Raw genomic sequence first — 20150 nt, forward strand, 5'->3', positions numbered from 1 at the left:
AGTACTCGAGAGCAAGAGCTGGCTGGAGAAAGGACAGGGAGAAAGCATGATATGAGATACTCTTGCTTTCAACCTTCATGATATGAAATACTTTTGCTTTGGATGGGTTGTTTGCAGAGGTACCCCAAGGAATAAGGAATACAGAGTAACTCGAAAGGTTTCTTTGGGAATACATTCTCGGAGATGAAGAAGTGTTGAGAGGGTGTGCCTTTGCTGTGGGAAGGCGAAGGTAGATACTTATAGGACTTTTCTTCACAACCGGAACTATTCCCTCACTCATTGTCGGCAGCCGGTGGATGGATGAATAGTACAAATTACGCGCTTTCTGACAAAGCTGCCCGTAATTTCCGCAAAGCTGCCAGTTGCATGTGACGAGTGACGACACGTCTGGACAAATTGATCTTTTGAAATCCGGGGTTCGGCTCGTGGTTTCTGAGTAAGCCCAACTTTTAAGAAATGAAACGCCTCTTTTGAGAAAAGAATCCGGCTTTTGAGAAAGGAGCCCCGACTCTTCGATTTGCGAGAGGACGCTTCTTCGATTTCTGAGGAGCGCCTCTTTGATTTCTTCTTTTTATAGAGGCGTTAATTTTGTTCCACAACACACTTAAGCTCCCTCCTGTAAACACTCCCTTCTTGCACTTCCAAAATCTTAATCTGTCCGATCTTTTCTTTCTTTAACACCTCTGAAAAATGTCTGGCCCTTCCGACCGTCGTTTTGACTTGAACATTGGTGAAGAGGCAGCTCCGCCTTCACCAGACAACATATGGCGCCCATCCTTCATATCCCCAACCGGTCCCCTTACCGTGGGGGATTCGGTGATGAAAAATGACATGACCGCTGCGGTGGTGGCCCGGAACCTTGTCACCCCCAGAGATAACAGACTGCTCGCTAGACGGTCTGATGAATTGGCGGTTAAGGAGTCTCTGGCTCTTAGCGTGCAGTGTGCGGGTTCTGTGTCCAACATGGCCCAACGCCTATTTGCTCGAACCCGTCACGTTGAATCGTTGGTGGCTGAAATACAGAGTCTCAAAGAGGAGATTAGAGGACTCAAGCATGAAAATAAACAATTGCACAAGCTTGCACACAATTATGCCACAAACATGAAGAGGAAAATTGACCAGCTGCAGGAAAATGATGGTCAGATTTTACTTGCTCACCGGAGGTTTGTGGGTTTGTTCCAACCGCATCTGCCTTCGTCTTCTGGGGCAGCACCGCGTAGTGAAGCTCCAACTGATCAACCTCCGATACCTCCTCCTTCCGTGGCCCCGCCGACTGCTGAAGCTCCGCCGACTACTGAAGCACCACCTGACCAATGAATGCTATTAGTTTACACATCATTGTAAAATATTTTTACTTTTATGTTTTTTTTTTTTTTTTTTTTTTTAGGTGTGTTTTGTTTTTTTTTTTTTTTTTAAATCAATGTAAAATATGTAAATCAATGTAAAAAGACTTTGTTTAACCTTCCCCCACACTTAAACTAAATAACACAAACTCACAGAAATCAACCAAATAACACAACTAACTAAACAAAACAAAATGAAAGCAGTAAAGATAAGGGTGTAAGTTGAATGCTTGGGTTGCCTCCCAAGAAGTGTTTGCTTTAACGTCCGCAGTCGGACGAATCTTTCCTTTAAACTCCCTTCGGCTCCAAAGCATGGAATTTATCTTTTAATGGGAGGTGATACTTGAAATGATTCGGCAATGGTTTAAATTCAAGAGTGGGTGCCTGAATCATCAAAATCAGAAACATGTTAGTATAAATTAAAATTAAAATTGGAGAAGATGGCTTACTTTCTTTTTCCGACACAAACTCAATGACAAACACCACATCTTTGAACATTTCCGGGACTTTGAACTTGGCCAGGTTTACTATGATGGTTGTGGCTTGTCCCGTGTCATCAAACTCAACTGCTTTGGGCTTGATTGTCTCATGCACAGCCTCTTGGATGTATTCTTGATATGCTTCAACCACTTCATTTTCTTGAATCCCTTTTCTTGGTGTGCAAGGTTCTTTGAACGTTTCAATACCATCAGGAACTTGTTTTGGTGCACCAAGAATTGGGATATCACTTTGCACCTTTGGAAGAGCTTCCACAATGTCTTTTTCACTCTCTTTGATATTTGGAATAAAAAACCTGCAAGGACAAAGGACATTCGGTGGAATAATGTTAGAATAAAGTGAATTTAGAACTTCCTTACCTGAGTTGGATGACATAGGGATTTGAGGAGCTTGCAGCAAGAATTCTTCTAAACTGCCCAGGTCGTCCTCCTCCTCTTCTGCTTGCAGCAGCAATTCATCCATGGTCGGGCTGTGTTTGGATGGTTCTGGGACAGCTTCATCCTTCATGTCACCTTCCAAAGTGATGGCTTCATCGATTTCACTTTCTGCCTTTGAATTTGCAATGTTTGAGTTGGAAAATTCACTTTGATCTCGAATCTGTGCCATGAATTCCACAATCTGCCCAACTTGCATATCCAATTCGTCCACTCTTTTGACTCGGTCTTGCATCTCCTGGTTTTGATTTTCTACTCCCTGATTCAAAGAGGTGAGTAACTTATTAAGTGTATCATTATTCAAGGACGTACCTGAATTGAATTGGGCTGATTGTTGTGGTGGCTGTGACGGTTCATATGGCCACTGATAGAACTCTTCTGATGGCGGCAATTGTTCTTCTTTTTGTGAACCCTGCGTCAAAGAAATTAGTCCTTCAAGAATTTCATTATAATTCACGGGCCTACTTTGATTTGATTGGAATTGTTGTGGGGGATACTGTGGTGGCTGCATAGGTCTTGAATAGAACTCGTCTTGCTGCCAATATCCACCTTGTTGAAATTGTTGAGGTTCATCCCACATATAATATGAATTACCTCTCCAATCTGAATTGCAAGCGTTGGAAAACATGTTGCCCCTTGATTGGTTATGGCCTTGATATCCCCAAACATCTTCATTTGCAAAAAATTGAGGACTTTGATATCCTTGCCCATAGGGCACATCAAGTGTAGGGACACTTGGCATTGTGGTCCTTTCGGCATTATGAGTCAATTGAGCAGTGAGCTGTGCCAATTGAGCTTGAATGGTCGCAAGTGCCATGTCTTGCTCCATTTGTACCTAAAATCAAAGAAAGAAAAATAAATCAAAAATCAAAAGTAAAATACACAAACACCAATGTAAACATAAACAAAAACAAAAATAAAGGGATTAGCAAAGTTGCTAATCCTCGGCAACGGCGCCAAAATTTGATGCGAAATATATAAGCACACAAATTAAACCCTCTTTTTGACAATTGTAGTAAAGTATGTAAGTAGGGTATCGTTCTAGGCCGGGGATTAGGAGGGATTGCTAATCTATTCTAAATTAATTTAAAAATATTAAACAAGACTCAAGGACACAAAACTAGGCTAAAAACTCTAATAACTCGAAACACACTTAGAATGACTCAACATAATGAAAACAATCACTTTAGACACTAGGAACTGAAATGGATGGAAATTGAATTAAAAGACTAACAACAATGAAAACTAACTAAATAATATAATTTAATAATGGGGGGGGTTTGGTTTTGACGAGAAGTAAATTAAACTTAAATAAATTACAGAATTGACAAAAGCATGAATTAAGGTGAAAGGATAGGTGACGGACTAGCTAGAGGGTTCTTCTCCACACATGACACATATGCAACCTAAATTGATTTTCAGTTATTCTTTCAATAAATTGTGAATGAAAATGTTCCAAGTTAATTAGGTCCGCTTAAATTAACTCTTAGATTTCCCTAGATTCATTGGATTGAATGGAATACGCATTACAACCAAATTATTCCTCATCAAAGTCCCTAACTATGGAATACGCATGATAGAGACATTCAACAAAGATCATTAAGTTCAACGGAAATCATAACATTGACTAGGCATTCTTAACTATGGAATACACATGTTAATCCAGCCTAGAATTCACTTAACACGATTGTGGATAACAACCTTCACTACTTGTGAATATAAGTTCATAACGATTAGGTGAAATTCACTTATATTCTAGCATCAAATTCATGCATGTAAATTAAGTATGCATTCTTAATCGACATACAAAAATAAGTTATCAATCAAGCAGTTAAGCAAATTAAATCACAACTCAGAAATCACAACTGAAGGTAATCAATTCATATTACAAATATATTCATGGCTTTGAATTAACCTCTAGCCAAAATAAATTTAGTTACACATTATTTTCAAATTAAACCAAAAGTAAAACATGGGTTTGAGAAGATAAAACCAAGAAAAATGGAGTGAAACTTTGCTCTCTGTGTTGCTCCCGTTAGTTTCTCCTTGCCTTTGCCTTCTCTCCCCTCTGTCCTGCCTCTGCGAGCTGCCTTTCCTTCTGTCCAGTCAGCGCGTCTCTCCTCTCTCTCACGCTGCCAAAGGCAGCTTTTCTTCTTCCCCCTCCAGTCAGTCCATGCTGCTCCTTTATATCGTGTCCATGCACTGCCCTCTCTTCTTCTTTTCTTTCTGTCCGCACTCAGTCCCGCACTACCTCTTTCATTTTATATTTTTCTTTCTTTCCCAGCTGCTGTCCACTTCCTCTAACAGACTCTCTCCTATCTCCCGTCCCCTTTTTTATTTCTTTATTTTACTTTTCTTCTATTGCCAATGCTTTGCTGTATTTGTTGCCTTTCAGACAAAACCAAAGGGCAGCCTTAATCATTCATCATGATTTTATGCTTTATGCTCTTCTTTGTCATCTTTGTCTGCTTTCAATTCCAATCTGCAAGTTGTCGTCAGCTAGACCTTCCCTTACTCAAATGCCCATAACTTCTTCTAGAAAAATGATATTAACAATCCGCGAAATGTTCTAGAAAATAGACATCTGTAGCTTTCCAAGCATATAAGGCTAATTCTCTAATTCATTCTGAGCTGTTCGCAATTTGCTCCCAAAGTCAGCTGATCTACACATGCAGTTTTGACGAATTTATTACTTAAAATTTCACTTGTTCTATTTTTATTTTCTTTGCTAGACAAATCCTATAATACGCAAAAACAAAGTAAATAGCTCAATAATATAAGGAACTAACTAAGAAAAGACGAGTGAATTCGAAGTAAAAATATATATAAATATGATCCGATCAGAAAACTCGACATTACTTCGACTTGAAGTTTTGAGCTAGTTCTGATGGTATTTTGGTCCACCACTCGAACTAGACCGAAAAGATGTTCTGTTCGAGTATACCCTGATCGTCTATACGCTAGATGCAAATGAGACCTTTACAGAGGATATGAAGCATAAGGTTACATATTGGAACATAAGGCAACCATATCTAAGTACAATTGCCACTTGTTGTACTTAGCTCAATGCATTAGATCGAACATCTTATGTGCTGATAATCTTTTGGCATAAAGTAGCACTGCGCCCACACGTTACCACCAAATTAGTGTTAAAGACGTTTTTTCATTACTACGGATTTGGGCTTATCTATCCCTATGCATCTTAGAATAAATCACACCTCCTTGATCTTCAAAATGATGCATACCTTGTGGGATTCGCCGAATCAAACTATCGATATGACCGCATAAGGTACATTCCCAAATGGTTATGTTTTTACCATTAAGGAACACTGCAATATCTTGGAGGTTAACCAAATAGACCTTTATTGCGGAACCTTTGAATCGTTCGAAGACTCACTATATCTCATCACGTGAAAGATACGATCACGAACTCTTGTTGAGCGTATTCGAACTCCTTGCAATCCGTATGTATCGACCAGATTATGATACATCCCAACAAGTCAACGCCAAGCATATTGTGCCTACATCAACATGAGCATCATAAAATTGAAGTCAAGCAATCTAATCCCAGACAACCTTGCCGACCTCTACACGACGTCACTGCTGAATTATACCTTTCAGAGGCTTGTATAAGGAATTGGTATGCTAACTTTCTCACTTACGATGCTTGTAGTTTCATTTGGAAGTTTTGTCAAATTTAAGGGAAATATCCAGAAGTATACTCACTTGACCTTAATGTACTCTTTTTCCTTACGATTACGAGCATTTTTCCTACTGGATTTTTGTTACCTGACTAGGTTTTAACGAAGCACCCATCCTGGGTTGGTCGTACCCTTGTGTACGTTCTACTTGCGTCCTGAAGACGTATAGTTTTGACTTAATGCAACTTCTTACTTTTCTCCACTCTCTTTCTCTCTATGTCGCACCCCTCAGTTAAATATAGGCCACAACAAAAACATATATGGTAAGTTAGGGAACACAAGTCCAAGCCCTATTTTAAATGTTTGTTTACAAGCCAGGATGATCCTCTTTGTGAGGATTCTTAAATCATGTCCGTTCATTGTATATTGTGTGGTCAATTTTCATCAGATACTATTTATATTTAATTTAAAATAATTTCTGACCATATAATTTACGATAAATCGATAGGAATTAAGAATATCCAGCATGAGTCCAAGCCATTTGGATTATGTAAACCTTCCATCTCAGTCGTACGTTTTTTCTTCCGCTTCCCAATAATTGTCATTCGCCATCGAAGAACCAGAAGAAGGGAAACTCGAACAATCCAAAGGGCCATCCCTTCTGGGCTTGTTTGCTTCAGGAAGTGTGTGCCTTTGGATTTCGATATCAGGAATGAGAGCAAGAGACTGATATCAAAGCAGAAATATTTTCTCACAGGTCAGTTGCTGTTCATCAAATATTCTTTTATTTTTTTCTTTCCATCTTTTGTTTTTGATTAGTTTCAATCGTTGGGTTGAGACCCATGCGTTACTTTCTTCTTTGGATTCTCAGGAGGGGCTCTCTGATTTTCTTTCCTGCAATCTGTTTTCCGTCGGATTTTGTTGCTGATTTTACATTTTCCTAGGAAAATCCTTGGAGTAGATCTGATTTTGCTTTCTGGGTCTTCCTTGTATTGCATGCATGGGGTAAGTTTTCTGACTCCTTTTTTGGATTTGGTAATTCCATTGGATTGAGTGGTTTAATGGGATTTCTGGGGTTTCTCCATTTTTGTTATCTTTGTGAGTTAATTAGATACTGTTGTACTTGATTTGGTTGGGAGGCGAGGAAGAGTAAATGGATTGCATTGTTGCGTCGAAAATTGATGAATCGGAATTGGGATTTTGGGTTTTATACTGGAATTTTAGTTTTAGACCAACTTATTATGATTGTATGTGGTTAAGTAAAGTTAAGAATCATTTCAGACTGTATTCAATTTAGATTTTAATTTTAAATGAATCTGTCAAACTCTAGTAGTATTCAATCTTGATTTTTAAAGAGTCTGTCAAAATCTGGTGGTATTCAATCCCGAGTTCTTAAAAATGTTTCAAAATCTGGTTGTATTTAAAATTCAGTGAATTTGTAGGAATCTAGAAGTTGGAGGATTTTGGTGGATTCTAGAGTAGAAACTATAAATACCAAAAGCCCTCACAAATCATGCCTCTACAGCTCTACCCTAAGATTTCATTGTGATTCCTCCCTCTATAAAATACGAGCAGACTTGGATATGAACGAACTCTTCTTCTAAGCAGACATGTAGTGGTAACACGTCCAGAAATATACAAACTTCTTTTTCAAATTTTCTGTCTTCTTTGTATGGCCAAATCTTTATCTTGTTTCTCTTCAAGGAAGACAACAAGTAATCAACAATTTTCTTGTCTTCTACTCATGGCCAATTTTGTTTATTATTTGTTTTAGAGAACCCTAAAATCCCAATTCAACTTGATCAATTTCTAATCATCAATTTCCTTGCCTAATCTTTTTTTGTATTCAATTTCCTTGCCTGATCTTGGTATGCCATAATCACCCATATACATGTTTTACTTGGCAATATCACTCCCCTTCATCACTGAAGAAATCTTCCCTTCTTGTTTGCTTTCCTTTTGGCATCCTCATTGTGACTTTTGGAGACACTTATTTACTTGATAGGATCCTCCATAAATGCTATAAAAGCTTCATTAATATCCACTAAACTTCATAACAAAATCCATATAAAATTTCTTAAAAATTCATGTGGAGTCTAAGTGAATCCATTAAAATTCATGTGGAGTACATATGAATCCATTAAAATTCAGACTCCGATTCTGTTAAAATACATCAAAATTTCAATTGAGTACACCCCTCTTAGTCTTTTGTGAAAACAGAGAGACATGGCATTTGGGAATTTATACAGTTGGACTCGATAAAAAAGTATCAATAGTTGAATTCAGTTAGATTAAAGTCAATTCAATCAGATGCCAATCGGCAAAGATTTAACATCTCTTTGGTCATTGGGATGTTGATTGAATGACTATATTTGGATGATATCTAATAGAGCCGTTGCATAATGTTTCTTTTGTTGAATTGGCTTTTGGAATTTGGCTGTAAGCATATTCTGATTAAGAGTTTTAGCAAAGTACTCTTGGCTAGTACTGATACCAGGAGCTGGAGTAATGTCAGTGCGATGGAATTGTGTTCTTTTTTTGCTTATTTTGAGCCCTTTTTAATTATCGTCAAGGACATTTTTCTGTTCAGTGGTCACTTCATACTATACATGCCAGTTCTTATCATTTTGAAGGGAAAAAAAAGTTTTTTTTTTTTTTTAAATTTAAATTTAAATTTTTTTATCTTTTCCTTTTCTATTGTTTGGAGAAACTTTCTTGTGGTGATGGTTTGCAAATTTATCATGGGGACTTTGACTAGGGTCCTGTAGTTTTTACTGTATTGTACAGGTTTGGTTTTATGTTTAGTTAGTATTGTTGGTGTTGTTAAATTTTAGAATTATTATTTTTATTTCTAACAGAATGAGATGTGGTTTGTAACAGAGCAGTGGTTGTCTAGCATGCCATAGTAAGACCGCACTGAAAACTTCAGTGAATGAGCCACCGAAAGGGTTATTAAACGAAGGTCGGACTGTAAAGAAACCAAGCATATCAGAGGATTTTTGGACCACCAGCACGTGGGATATGGACAACAGTGCAGTTCAGTCCAAGGGAAGCATCTTATCAATCAGCACAAACCAGACCCTTGATCTGCATGGTGGCTCTGGCAGCAGTAGCACCCCTGCCGAATTTGTAAATCATGGCAAGTTTTTTATTTATTTGTTTTTCTTATGTTTTTATCAATTTCTGGGAATTTTATGTTCAAATTTCTGAGATAGTTTCTGCACGTTGGAAATTGGTTTAATGACTCACTATCAGGTGGGTCTTATACGGACTCTTCATGGACATTCCAAAGGACAGCTGCTTTGGCAGTATGATCATTACCTGTAATGGAGTCAAATAATTATGTGTTACTAGTAGCCCGTTTCTCAATTTTTTCTGAACTTTTGCCTACCAAATTTCATTGCAGATGTGATCTAGCAAGGTTTTATTTACAGTCACTGTGCTTTCTATGATTTCAAGAATGGTTAAACACTGTTGTTCTTGTCAGTTTTTGTATCTTGCTATAGCATGTTTTTTTTTTTTTTTTTTTTGCTTTGACAAATGTGTGTGTGGAGCCTTGTTAAAGTTATATTACATGGTATCTGTGGTGCAGGTCTTCTTCTGTGGAGCCAGACTAGGCACCTTTGGGTAGGGAATAAAAAGTCTGAGAGCCCGTCAAAGAAAATTCGAGAACCCAAATTAGGGTAGGTTGCTTCTTCTATTCTTTATCGACTCAAACTCATTGTACCTCTTATGTTTAGATCTGCCAGAAAGAATTATTTTGCTCATTGGACCTCTTACTTATGTTAGACAATTGAGGACAATTTCACATTTTCATCAGTGCATTGTACAAAAATAAACAAATTAAAAGTATTTTTTCCCCAATAATGCTAGTTTTTTATTTATGATAACACTATACAAGGATTTCTTCATTCTAAGTTTCGTTGCATGTCATAAATGGGAACTGGGAAGTTGTCCAAGCACGTTGAGTGCTTGGTTCACTGTAAGGTGTAAAGTGGGCAATGGGTATTCATGAGTACCTTTCTGTACATTGTCAGCACTCATTGTCTCAGCATGGTTAAATTATTCTGCCTTTGCAGTTGGAATGCGTCGTATGAAAGTTTACTTGGGAGTACAAAGCCTTTCCCTCAGCCTATTCCTCTCCCAGTGAGCCCCTGCCCCTGCCTGCCCGCTGTTATCCTTGCACACTATCTAATTTTTTTTCCTGGTTCCGACATTAACAGGAAATGGTAGATTTTCTCGTGGATATTTGGGAGCAAGAAGGGTTGTACGATTGAGCGGCAAAGGTACTAGAGATTTTTAAGTAGGCTAGAAGTTGATTCAAGTGTATGTAACATCATTACTGCCTCCCAGAAAATAGGAAGCAATAGCATGGCTTGTACGTGATCAACTATCACATCATTTTGTTCTTGCTTGTTCTTGGATTTTAACTTCCGGGGCCTTTTAGTCGCGCCCTTTTGTTACTATTCAAACTGATTTTACAGGATTGGTTTCTTCCACTGCTCTTTGTGGCCGGCTTTGCAAGACTAAGATGACCTTTGTCTACACTTCCGTTTCGTTTTCACCCTCCTCCCCCTTGCGGTATCTGCGTGCTTCGGTGTTCATTTCTGTTTATATTTGGGACCTAACAAGTAAAAAGGAATACTATAGACAGTAGGACTAAGTGGCTATGTTCTTTAATATATGAAATTATATTTTTATCGAGTCCTTCTATCCAATAAATGATTTTCCTGGGCAAGCCTTCGTTGCATGTAATTTTGGGGGTAATTGTCAAAACGTCATTTCATTTATGATTAAAAAAAAAATTAATGTTGTTAGCGCTCTAAAAATCTTATTAGCTATCCAACCAAATCGGAAATTGGATAAGTAAAATAGGTGGTACACGTAGGTTATTTTCAATACGAGATTCAAAATGCCTTGAAGTTGGCATTTTACATCTTTTTTATTTGCCGAAAAATGTAAATTATCTATCTTCATCGAAAGATTAAATAAAAATCTAAATTTAACGTCATTATTACTTCTTTTGGTGCGAGTCTCACTAATCAAAGAGTAAATAAGATCTCAAATTTACATTCTTCCCATTGGAGTAGATTTGTCATTACATATGCAGGAAATATAATGTGGGATGTAAATATGTTTATGGCATCTCAAATTGCAATCCCCAATTGGAGATGCCTTATAGCTTAAAGCATCTCCAAGGGAAGTTCTAAATTTTTGTTAAACTAGCAAGTGAATAGTCAAACAACTATTTTTGCTACTCAGTTAATTCAAACTCAACCTGCTCATTTTCTAAAACAGCTACTCTCTCTACCTTTTCTCATTGCTCAACAGTCCACCCTTTCAATATTTAACTAATGAACAGTTGCTCTGTAAATTTAAAGAGTGAGTATTCGTTTTGCTATAATAGACGCTCTTTTCTAGAGTTGGTTGGAGATATATTTTTTATTTTTGTTTAATTTGACTCTTTAAAATAGAGTTTTGGTTGTAAAAATTTTACAGCATCTTTATGAGATGCTCTAAACGAATAAGAGCTGAACGCTTAAAAGTGTACAAGTGCCAGCTTGATACTTTGTAGGAAATGACCAAAAAGAAGGTAAGTGAAAGCCAAGGTTGTCACTTCCCCACGAACAAAGTTGCTCATTGTGTTAGATGGGGATTGTACAGATGGATAACTAACTCCAATCTGATACCTGCAATACAATATAACATATTATACACATGTGTATATGTATGTATGTATGTATGTATGTGTGTGTGTGTGTATACAATATAACATATTATACACGTGTATATGTATGTATATATGTATGTATGTATGTATATACTGTGTGTGTGTGTGTGTAGGGATGGGCAAAATACCCGCGGTTATGGATAACCGCGGTTACCCGCCCATTTAAACTTCACGGTTACGGTTATGGGTAACCGTTTAGATTATTAAACGGTTATGGGTATAACTGTTTACCCGTGAAATTTAAATGGGTGGTTATGAGTATTAACCGCGGTTATAAACGGGTAACCGTTTACCTATTTATTTTATATATGTAATGTTGAATATTTAAAAAAAAATAAATAAAAATATATATATATATATATATATAGACACACGCATACGGGGCTGTTTGACAAGGGATGGGAATATATATATACACACACACACACACACACACACACACAAACACATACGAGGCTGTTTGACAGGGGATGGGAAGTTGGGTTATTAACCCAACAATCACCTCTCTTCAATTTGAATACTGCATCTTTCTATTATTATTATTTTTTTTATGGAAAACTGGAACAACAGAACCTGGGCTAAGAAGCCAACCAAACAGAAAGCCAACACAAGGCAAACAACAAGCAGAAGCTAGAAAATCCTTGCAGGGATTAATATTATGACAATTTTTTTTTTTAATTTTCAAGTTGTTAAAAAACATATAGACGGATGAAAAAGGGGTTATGGTTAAAAAAAAAAGGATAAATGGGTTAAAAAGGGTAAATGGGTAAACGGGTATTAAACGGTTACGGTTAAATGGGTATGGTTAACCGTTTATAAATGGTTATGGGTATGGATATAACTTTTTAGGCAATTACCCAACGGGTAAACGGTTATGCGGGTATGAGCATAAACGGTTATGGGTAAATAACCGCGTTTACCCGCCCGCCATAACCGTTGCCCATCCCTGTGTGTGTGTGTGTGTGTGTGTGTAAGAGTATTCTCTTTGAAACCGAGTCAATAACCATTAAACCCATCACTAGTCATACATATGAAAACAACATCCTCTGTGTGTGTGTGTGAGTATTCTCTTTGAAACCGAGTCAATAACCATTCAACCCTTCACTAGTCATACATATGAAAACAACATCCTTTACCATAATTTTCACATTGGAAAAATCATGACAGAAAAGGAATGAGGAATCCCCATTTATAAACACAAGTCCCTTCATACTCAACCACCAAATATTCCAGTATAATTATTATGATTACATCAATGCATGGACCAACATTTCCCTCTATCAGAATGAGGATTCAGTCACTCTTGGTTTATCAACTTCGACAAGAAATTTCAACCAATACTCCTAGCTTGGTTCTCCAAGTGGTGGTCAGTTCATGGCCCAACAACAGTCTCATCCCATAATTGTTCATGCACATTGTCAACCATTTCCAGTCAAGATTTGATAGAAGTCAGTTCAATAAGAAAATACTTCTTTTAATTTTCATTGCCAAATATGAAGTTCCATGATTTCAAAATGGACGTATGAATCAGACAATGAAGAAGTTCATAGAGTCAGATCAGTGAAATGGTGGGACAAGTTCCATGAGCAAAGAATCATCGATCAGGTTCTCAATGAATTCCCTATTAACTCACAACCAGTTGTTGCAACACAATCATTATCAGACATCTCCCCATCTTCCTCACTGGTGGGACTAGTTCCATGAGCAAAGAATCATCGATCAGGTTCTCAATGAATTCCCTATTAACTCACAACCAATTGTTGCAACACAATCATTATCAGACATCTCCCCATCTTCCTCACTAAAAGGAAAATCAAAATCTTCCAAGTCATCAACATCGAACCACAAAGTTGTAGAAATTGAAGACCTTGGGCAAAAAAATTTCGTTTAAGCAGCACAGTTACAGTCACAAACAGCTCTATTACTGTTGCAATTAAACCAGCCTAGCTAGTCTGATGAAGACAAAGAATCTTCAAATGCATCATCACAACAACTAATAAAGCCAAACAATCAAAATACCAGGTGGGCCGACTACCATGATGCACAAGATCAATTCAAATTATCAAACCATGTGAATCACAAGTTAGCCATCATGTGAAAGTCACCATGTGAAGCACAAGTCAATCATCACATGAAACACAAGTCAGTCACCATGTGAAACACAGTCAGTCACCACGGGAAGCACTCAGGCCATCATGTGAAGCAAAGTTAGTCACCATGTGAAACACAATCAGTCACCACATGAAGCACTCAGTCACCACGAAATTGCAACAATTATTCAGGCATTTTACTATTCATAAGAAAAAAGTAGCAGCTCCCCATGATTCAATAGTAAAAAACTTAATCATTCAAGTTTCTTTTCTTAAATCTATAAAAGAAAGGTTCCAAGGAAGAAGTTAAACAAGTTAATTTCCAAATCTTTTCTGTAGTCAAAATTTTCTTTGAGTTCTCATTATATTTAAAGAAAACAAACACTGCAAACACTTTAATTTTTAGAAGAAGAAGGATGTCTGCGTGCACCAATTTTCAGTCCATTTAGTAAATTGTACCACAGTCAACATTTGTAAGTCTTTCAGATTTACAAAAGAAGTAATTTCAAAAAATCTATTTTCAATAATTATATTGCATCATTAATTTAAATTCATTATTTTCATTATAATATAAATGAAGTACAAGTAAATCTGTAGACATGTAAATTTCGTTGCATGCAAATAATGCATCACAAAGCCCCACGTGACATATGACTCATCACAAATGGACAAGTTATCAATGACATGTGGCACAAATCAAGCAAAGGAATCTCAAAAGCATTCCTAAAATGCGGCAAAGGGGAAGAAATCTCCTTAAAATCAGCAAGGGGCCCAAATTGCTCCCAAAACCGAAGTGAAAACTAAAGCATCTTCACAAAACAAGCAAGAATTGAAGACTGTTTGCAAAATAGGCAACAAAGCTCTATAGATTTCGGCCAAGCAAGGGAAAGGGGCTGAAATTAAGACACAAAACATGCCTAAATTCTCCCATGGACAAATCAAGACACAAATCAAAGCCAAATCCATCTAAAGGCAAGCTTTGAGAAGTCTATAAATACAAGGTCCTAGGACAAACAAAGGTCGATAATTTCTACATTCAGAATTCTCACACAAGGAGAACCTCTGCCAAATCTTTGAAGACTAATATGCTGCCAAAGCTCTCTTCGAATAACGTACAACCAAAGCCGAAACATTCAATTGAAGAATTAATAAACACTTGTGCCGATTCCTTCAAGACTTTGTTACAAGCTCAAAACTTGTAACGAAGTTCGATTCAAGATCAAGTCACCAAGACCCTTGAATCAATAAAGTCTACATCCACATTACCTTTGCCACAACCGTAAACCTGTGGTGAAGACTATCGACGCATTATTTCAAGCTCAAAACTTGAAGCAATCGTTCAATCGTTCGTTCAAGATTAAGTCATCGTGACCCTTCGATCAACAACCTACTATTCAACATCAAATTTAAAGGCTGAATCAAAGGAAAATTGTAAACAGAGATTGTAACTCTACAAATTCATCAATACATATCTACTTTGTACACGTGTTCTTGTTTCATTCGATACAGAATTTTCATGTTTACAAATTTGGCTCGCCTGGTGGGACATTTCTGCCTCTCGTCTCTGTCTTCAAATCCGCGAAAAGCACAAATGGCATCAAGAAAGGATCAACCTGTTCCCGCAACCAACAGGAAGAACAAGAACATCCTTGTCGGCAAAAGCTTTCTCTGCCGTGCCCTTCACTCCTACATCAACCCTGCTGAAGGAGTAAGAGTACTCGAGGCACGAGTCTGTGATCACCCTGGCTTCGCTAAGGGCGCTAAGGGAAGAAAGCCCGATGAGGTACTCCAAGTCGTTAACTTCTGATGCTGACTCAAGCAGCAGCTCATATCCCGTAGCCATGCAAATCATGACTACTGGTACGATTTCCATTGAAGAGCAGCTAACAAAAATGAGTGAAGCAATCGCAAGGTTGACAAGGACTGTTGAGGAATAGGACTTACAGATTACTACACTCGTCAACTGCCTGGAGGTGTGCAGCATGACGAGAAAGCTAACCCAAGGGTTGATTTGCAAAAGGAGGAAACCGACAAGAAAGATGAGCCTCTAGTGGAGAGAGCTGAGGAAAAGCTGGAGGTGGAACGAGCTGCGATGCTGATAGGAGCATATTTATGCAACCTAGTTAGCTTGTTTCTTGGCATTTATGTTGTTAGTTCGTAGTTATTTTAGTATTTTAAGCTATTTTCATGTGTTTGTAGGTCCAAAGGGTTAATGTGGCAAATAAGTGCATTTTGGAGCATTTTTGGGCATGGAATGGATAACATATGCTTGGAGCAAAAGGAATGGACGAAATTTGAAGTTTGTGCATCATCCTCTCCCTATAAATAACCATTTTAGCACACTCATTTCACCCAACACATCCACTCATTACAGCCACCCAACACATTCACCTACCACTACATCCATTCATTTCACCCAACACATCCATTCACCTACCACTACATCTACTCATTTCACCCAACACATCCACTCATTACAACCACCCAACACATTCACCTACCACTACATCTACTCATTTCACCCAACACATCCACTCATTTCAACCACCTAACACATTCACCTACCACTACATTCACTCATTACCACCACCCACTACATCCTCTCCCTAGCCTATAAATATATCCATCCAAAGACACATTCGGGGGGACAGTTGATGGAGAAGGGAGGAAGACACATTCTGCCGCAAGGCAGAGTCTTTTCTTCTTAACCATTCTACACATTCCCACAACAAAAACACAATTCCATGCACCTTCATTTCCCTTTCCTTGCCGTGACCTCCATCCAACCTAAACACATTCAGCCATTCCTCCATACAAATAAACCTTCAAACACTTACCAACACCTTGTGCCGTAGCAAAGGAAGGGAAGGAAAGTGCTTGGACGTGCTTGCTGTCCAACTTGGATCGTTGGAGCGTTTAGGTGTTTTCTTTCTTTTGTTTCTAATGTTTAAATTCATTTCCTTTCTTTTTGTTGTAAATATGAGTGGCTAAACCCCTCTTGGCTAAGGGGGATTTCAAGGCCATGATTATGTGTGCAATATAATTTGATAAATTCCAGTTATGAACTCTTGAATCGTGAATGCAATTGGCTTTACTATTTGATTGATAACTTATTTGTATTTGTTAATTAAGGGTCGACACTTAATTGGCATGCATAAATCCGTTGCTAGAATATAAGGAAGTTTCACATAATCGATACAAACTTATATTCACATGTAGTGAAGGTCGCTTATAAACGATCGCGTTAAGTTCAATTCCTAGCATGAGTGACATGATGTCATAGTTGCAAGTGCTTTGTCAATGCTTATGATTTTCATTAAACGTAATGATCTTTTATTGTATCTCTATTATGATGTCATTTAGGGAACTTTAGAAGAATGTTTTGGGTTGTCGAATGATGTCATCCAATCCAATAAAACAAGGAAAATCTAAGAGTTAACTAGTGATGTCACGGTTAATTTGGAGCATTGTGGTTCATAATTCAATGAAGTAGTAACTGGAAATCGAGTTGTTTGCATACATGTCATGTGTGGAGAAAAAGCCTCTAGCTATCTCATCCATCATCTTGTTTCTCAAATTTGTTTTACAATCTGTCTAATTTTTCATACTTGTTTGTTTGTTTCAACTTCATCCAAATCAAAACCCCGTTCTAGTTTTTTGTTTCAAAGTGTTTCAAATCTGTTTTAGTTGTGTTCTTAAGTGTTTTGATTCAAGTAAAAGTCAATTTTCATCCAAAGTCATTCCTAGTGTCTAGTTTAAGTTTATTTGGTAGTTTTAAGCTGTTTTGAGTATTTTAAGTTTGTTTTGAGTCTTGTGAGTCTTGTTTAGTGTTTTTAAATTTAGTTCTATGTTTTTGAATTAGTTTAGAGGTTATTAGCAAGCCCTCCTAATCTCCGGTCCAGAACGATCCCTACTTATACTTGTACTACAATTGTCAAAAGAGGGTTAAATTTGTGTGTTAAGATAATTTTCGCATCAAGTTTTTGGCGCCGCTGCCGAGGATTAGCAACTATGCCAACTATACTAGTCCCTTGTTATTTCTTTTTGTTTATTTTCGTGTCTTTTGTTTTTAGTTACTGACTTTGTTTCTGTTTGTGTTTTTTTTTTTTTTTTTTACTTTTGATATTTGATTTAGTTTTGTTTCCTTGATTTCAAGTACTAGAGAAGAAAGACATGGATTTTGCTACCATTCAAGCTCAATTGGCAAAACTTATTTCTCAATTGTCACAATATGCTGAAAGGACCACAATGCAAATTGTCCCTACATGTGGTGTGTCCTATGGGCAAGGATATCCAACTCAGCAATATTCTCAATTCGCTGCAAATGAAGATGCTTGGGGTTATCAAGGCCATAGCCAATCATGGGACAACATGTTTTCAAACGCTTACAATTCGGATTGGAGAGATTATTCAGATTACATAGAACCTCAACAATTCCAACAAGATGGATATTGGCAACAAAAAGGGGAGTTCCATTCAAGACATATGCAGCCATCACAACCTAATATACAATATGCTCAATCAAACTCAGGTTCGTCAATAGATTATGATCGAATTTTTTATGAAATAATTCCAATCAAATTCAAGTATGTCCACGGATAGTGATCAAAATTTTCAATTACTAACCTCTTTAGTGCAGGGGCAGCAAAATCAAAATGAAACAATGCTCAATCAAGCTAAGGAGATGAGCGAATTGAAAAATCAACTTGGAGAGATTATGGAGTTCACGGCACAAATTCAAGAGCAAAATGAACTTTCCAACTCAACTATTGAAACTTTGAAGGAAGATTTTGAAATCCATGATGCTATCACTTTGGGAAATGCTATAGAGGTTGGAGGTGAACCCAAGACATCCAAACCAAGCCAAAACATGGATGAACAGCTGATGCTCGAAGAACAGGAGAATAACAAGGCCACGCCAAAGGAAGAACCACCCTTGTCGCAACCCCATATGCCCTATATGCCATCCATTACAACCAAGGAAAGCCTAAATTCAATTCGTCTTGACCTCGTTTTACCAAATGTCCTTATTCATTGCAGGATCATGCAATCCAAGAAAGAAGAGGGTGAGAAAGGCATCTTTGAAACCTTTCCAAAGAATCAAGAGCAAGAAGTGGATGGGGAATGTCTAGAATTCATCAAAGAAGATACACTTGAGATGAAAAATCCCAAAGAAGTTGGATTTTATGACATGGGACAAGTCATAACTCTCAAAACACCAAATCTGGCCAAGTCCCATATCCCTGCAACCTTCAAAGATGTAGTGTTCGTAATTGAGTCTGTGTCGGAGCAAGCAAGTAAGCCATCTTCTCCAACTTCGATTTTATTTTATACTAACTTGCTGATTTTGATGATTTAGGCACCTACACTAGAATTTAAACCATTGCCGGATCATGTTAAGTATCACCTTCCATTCAAGGATCAATTCCATGCTATGGGCCCTATCCAAGCTTAGAAGGAAGTTTCGTCTGGTTGGAAGACGTTAAAGCAAGCGGTTCTTGGGAGGCAATCCATATATTCAAAAATAAGGAAGATTTCTGAATCGCTCCACAATCAGTTTTGCATTTCTAAAAACCTTCCCTTTTCTGCATTTTATTTTGCCATGATTGTCATTTTTATTTGTTGCTTGTTTAATTGTTTTTGGTGTGAGTTTATTTTTGAAACATTGACAGATATGCAAGGTATTTTTACATTCATTTTCATAAAAAAAAAAGGAACATTAAGCAGAAAATACAAGAGGAAGCCTTCACAAAGGCTGCTTAGGAGAAGTCTCAGTAGTCGGCGGAGCCCCAAAAGGATGAGGCATCGGAGGTTGATCATTTGGAGCTTCATTACGTGGTATAGCCCCAGAAGACGAAGGCAAATGCTGTTGGAACAAACCCACAAACCTCTGATGAGTAAAATCTGACCATCAGATTCCTACATCTGGTCAATCTTCCTCTTCATGTTTGTAGCATAGTTATGTGCGAGCTTGTGCAACTGCTTATTCTCATGCTTGAGCCCTCTAATCTCCTGTTTGAGACTCATCACTTCAGCCGCCAATGATTCAACTTGACGGGTTCGAGCAAATAGGCGTTGGGCCATATTAGACACAGAACCTACACTGGACACTGAGAGCCAGAGAATCCTTAACAGCCAACTCATCAACCCGTTTGGAAAGCAGTCTGTTATCTTTGGGAGTGATAAGGTTCTGGGCCACCACCGCAGCGATCATATCATTCTTCATTACCGAATCCCTAACGGTAACAGGACCAGTAAGGGATATAAAGGATGGGTGCCATATGTTGTCTGGAGAAGGCATGGCTACCTCTTCACCAAGGTTCAAGTCAAAACGATGGTTGGAAGGGCCAGACATTTTCAAAGGTGTTGAAGAAAGAAGAGGTTGGACAAGTCAAGATCGTAGAAGTGCAAGA

At 37.7% G+C, this 20150-nt stretch overlaps 1 protein-coding gene across 10 annotated transcripts; it reads left to right on the plus strand.

Annotated features, from left to right (window-relative positions):
• Positions 1–6241: 6241 nt before the first annotated feature.
• LOC103415251 (uncharacterized) lies at positions 6242–10415 on the plus strand. 10 transcript variants are annotated; one of them, XM_070804866.1, is made up of 6 exons: positions 6242–6673; positions 6788–6921; positions 8802–9055; positions 9509–9599; positions 9996–10062; positions 10140–10415. In XM_070804866.1, the coding sequence occupies exons 2-6, from the start codon at positions 6917–6919 to the stop codon at positions 10191–10193; spliced, it is 471 nt and encodes a 156-aa protein (XP_070660967.1). In that variant the 5' UTR covers positions 6242–6673; positions 6788–6916; the 3' UTR covers positions 10194–10415. The 10 variants fall into 10 exon arrangements, with proteins under 10 accessions (XP_070660967.1, XP_008351825.3, XP_008351837.1 ...); XM_008353615.4 differs by having other exon boundaries at positions 6431–6673; positions 8797–9055; XM_070804865.1 differs by having other exon boundaries at positions 6441–6673; positions 6861–6921; positions 8797–9055.
• The last annotated feature ends 9735 nt before the right edge of the window (positions 10416–20150 follow it).

The sequence above is a fragment of the Malus domestica genome, chromosome 09 (genome assembly GCF_042453785.1).
Source record: "Malus domestica chromosome 09, GDT2T_hap1".
NCBI classification, from domain to species: Eukaryota; Viridiplantae; Streptophyta; class Magnoliopsida; order Rosales; family Rosaceae; genus Malus; species Malus domestica.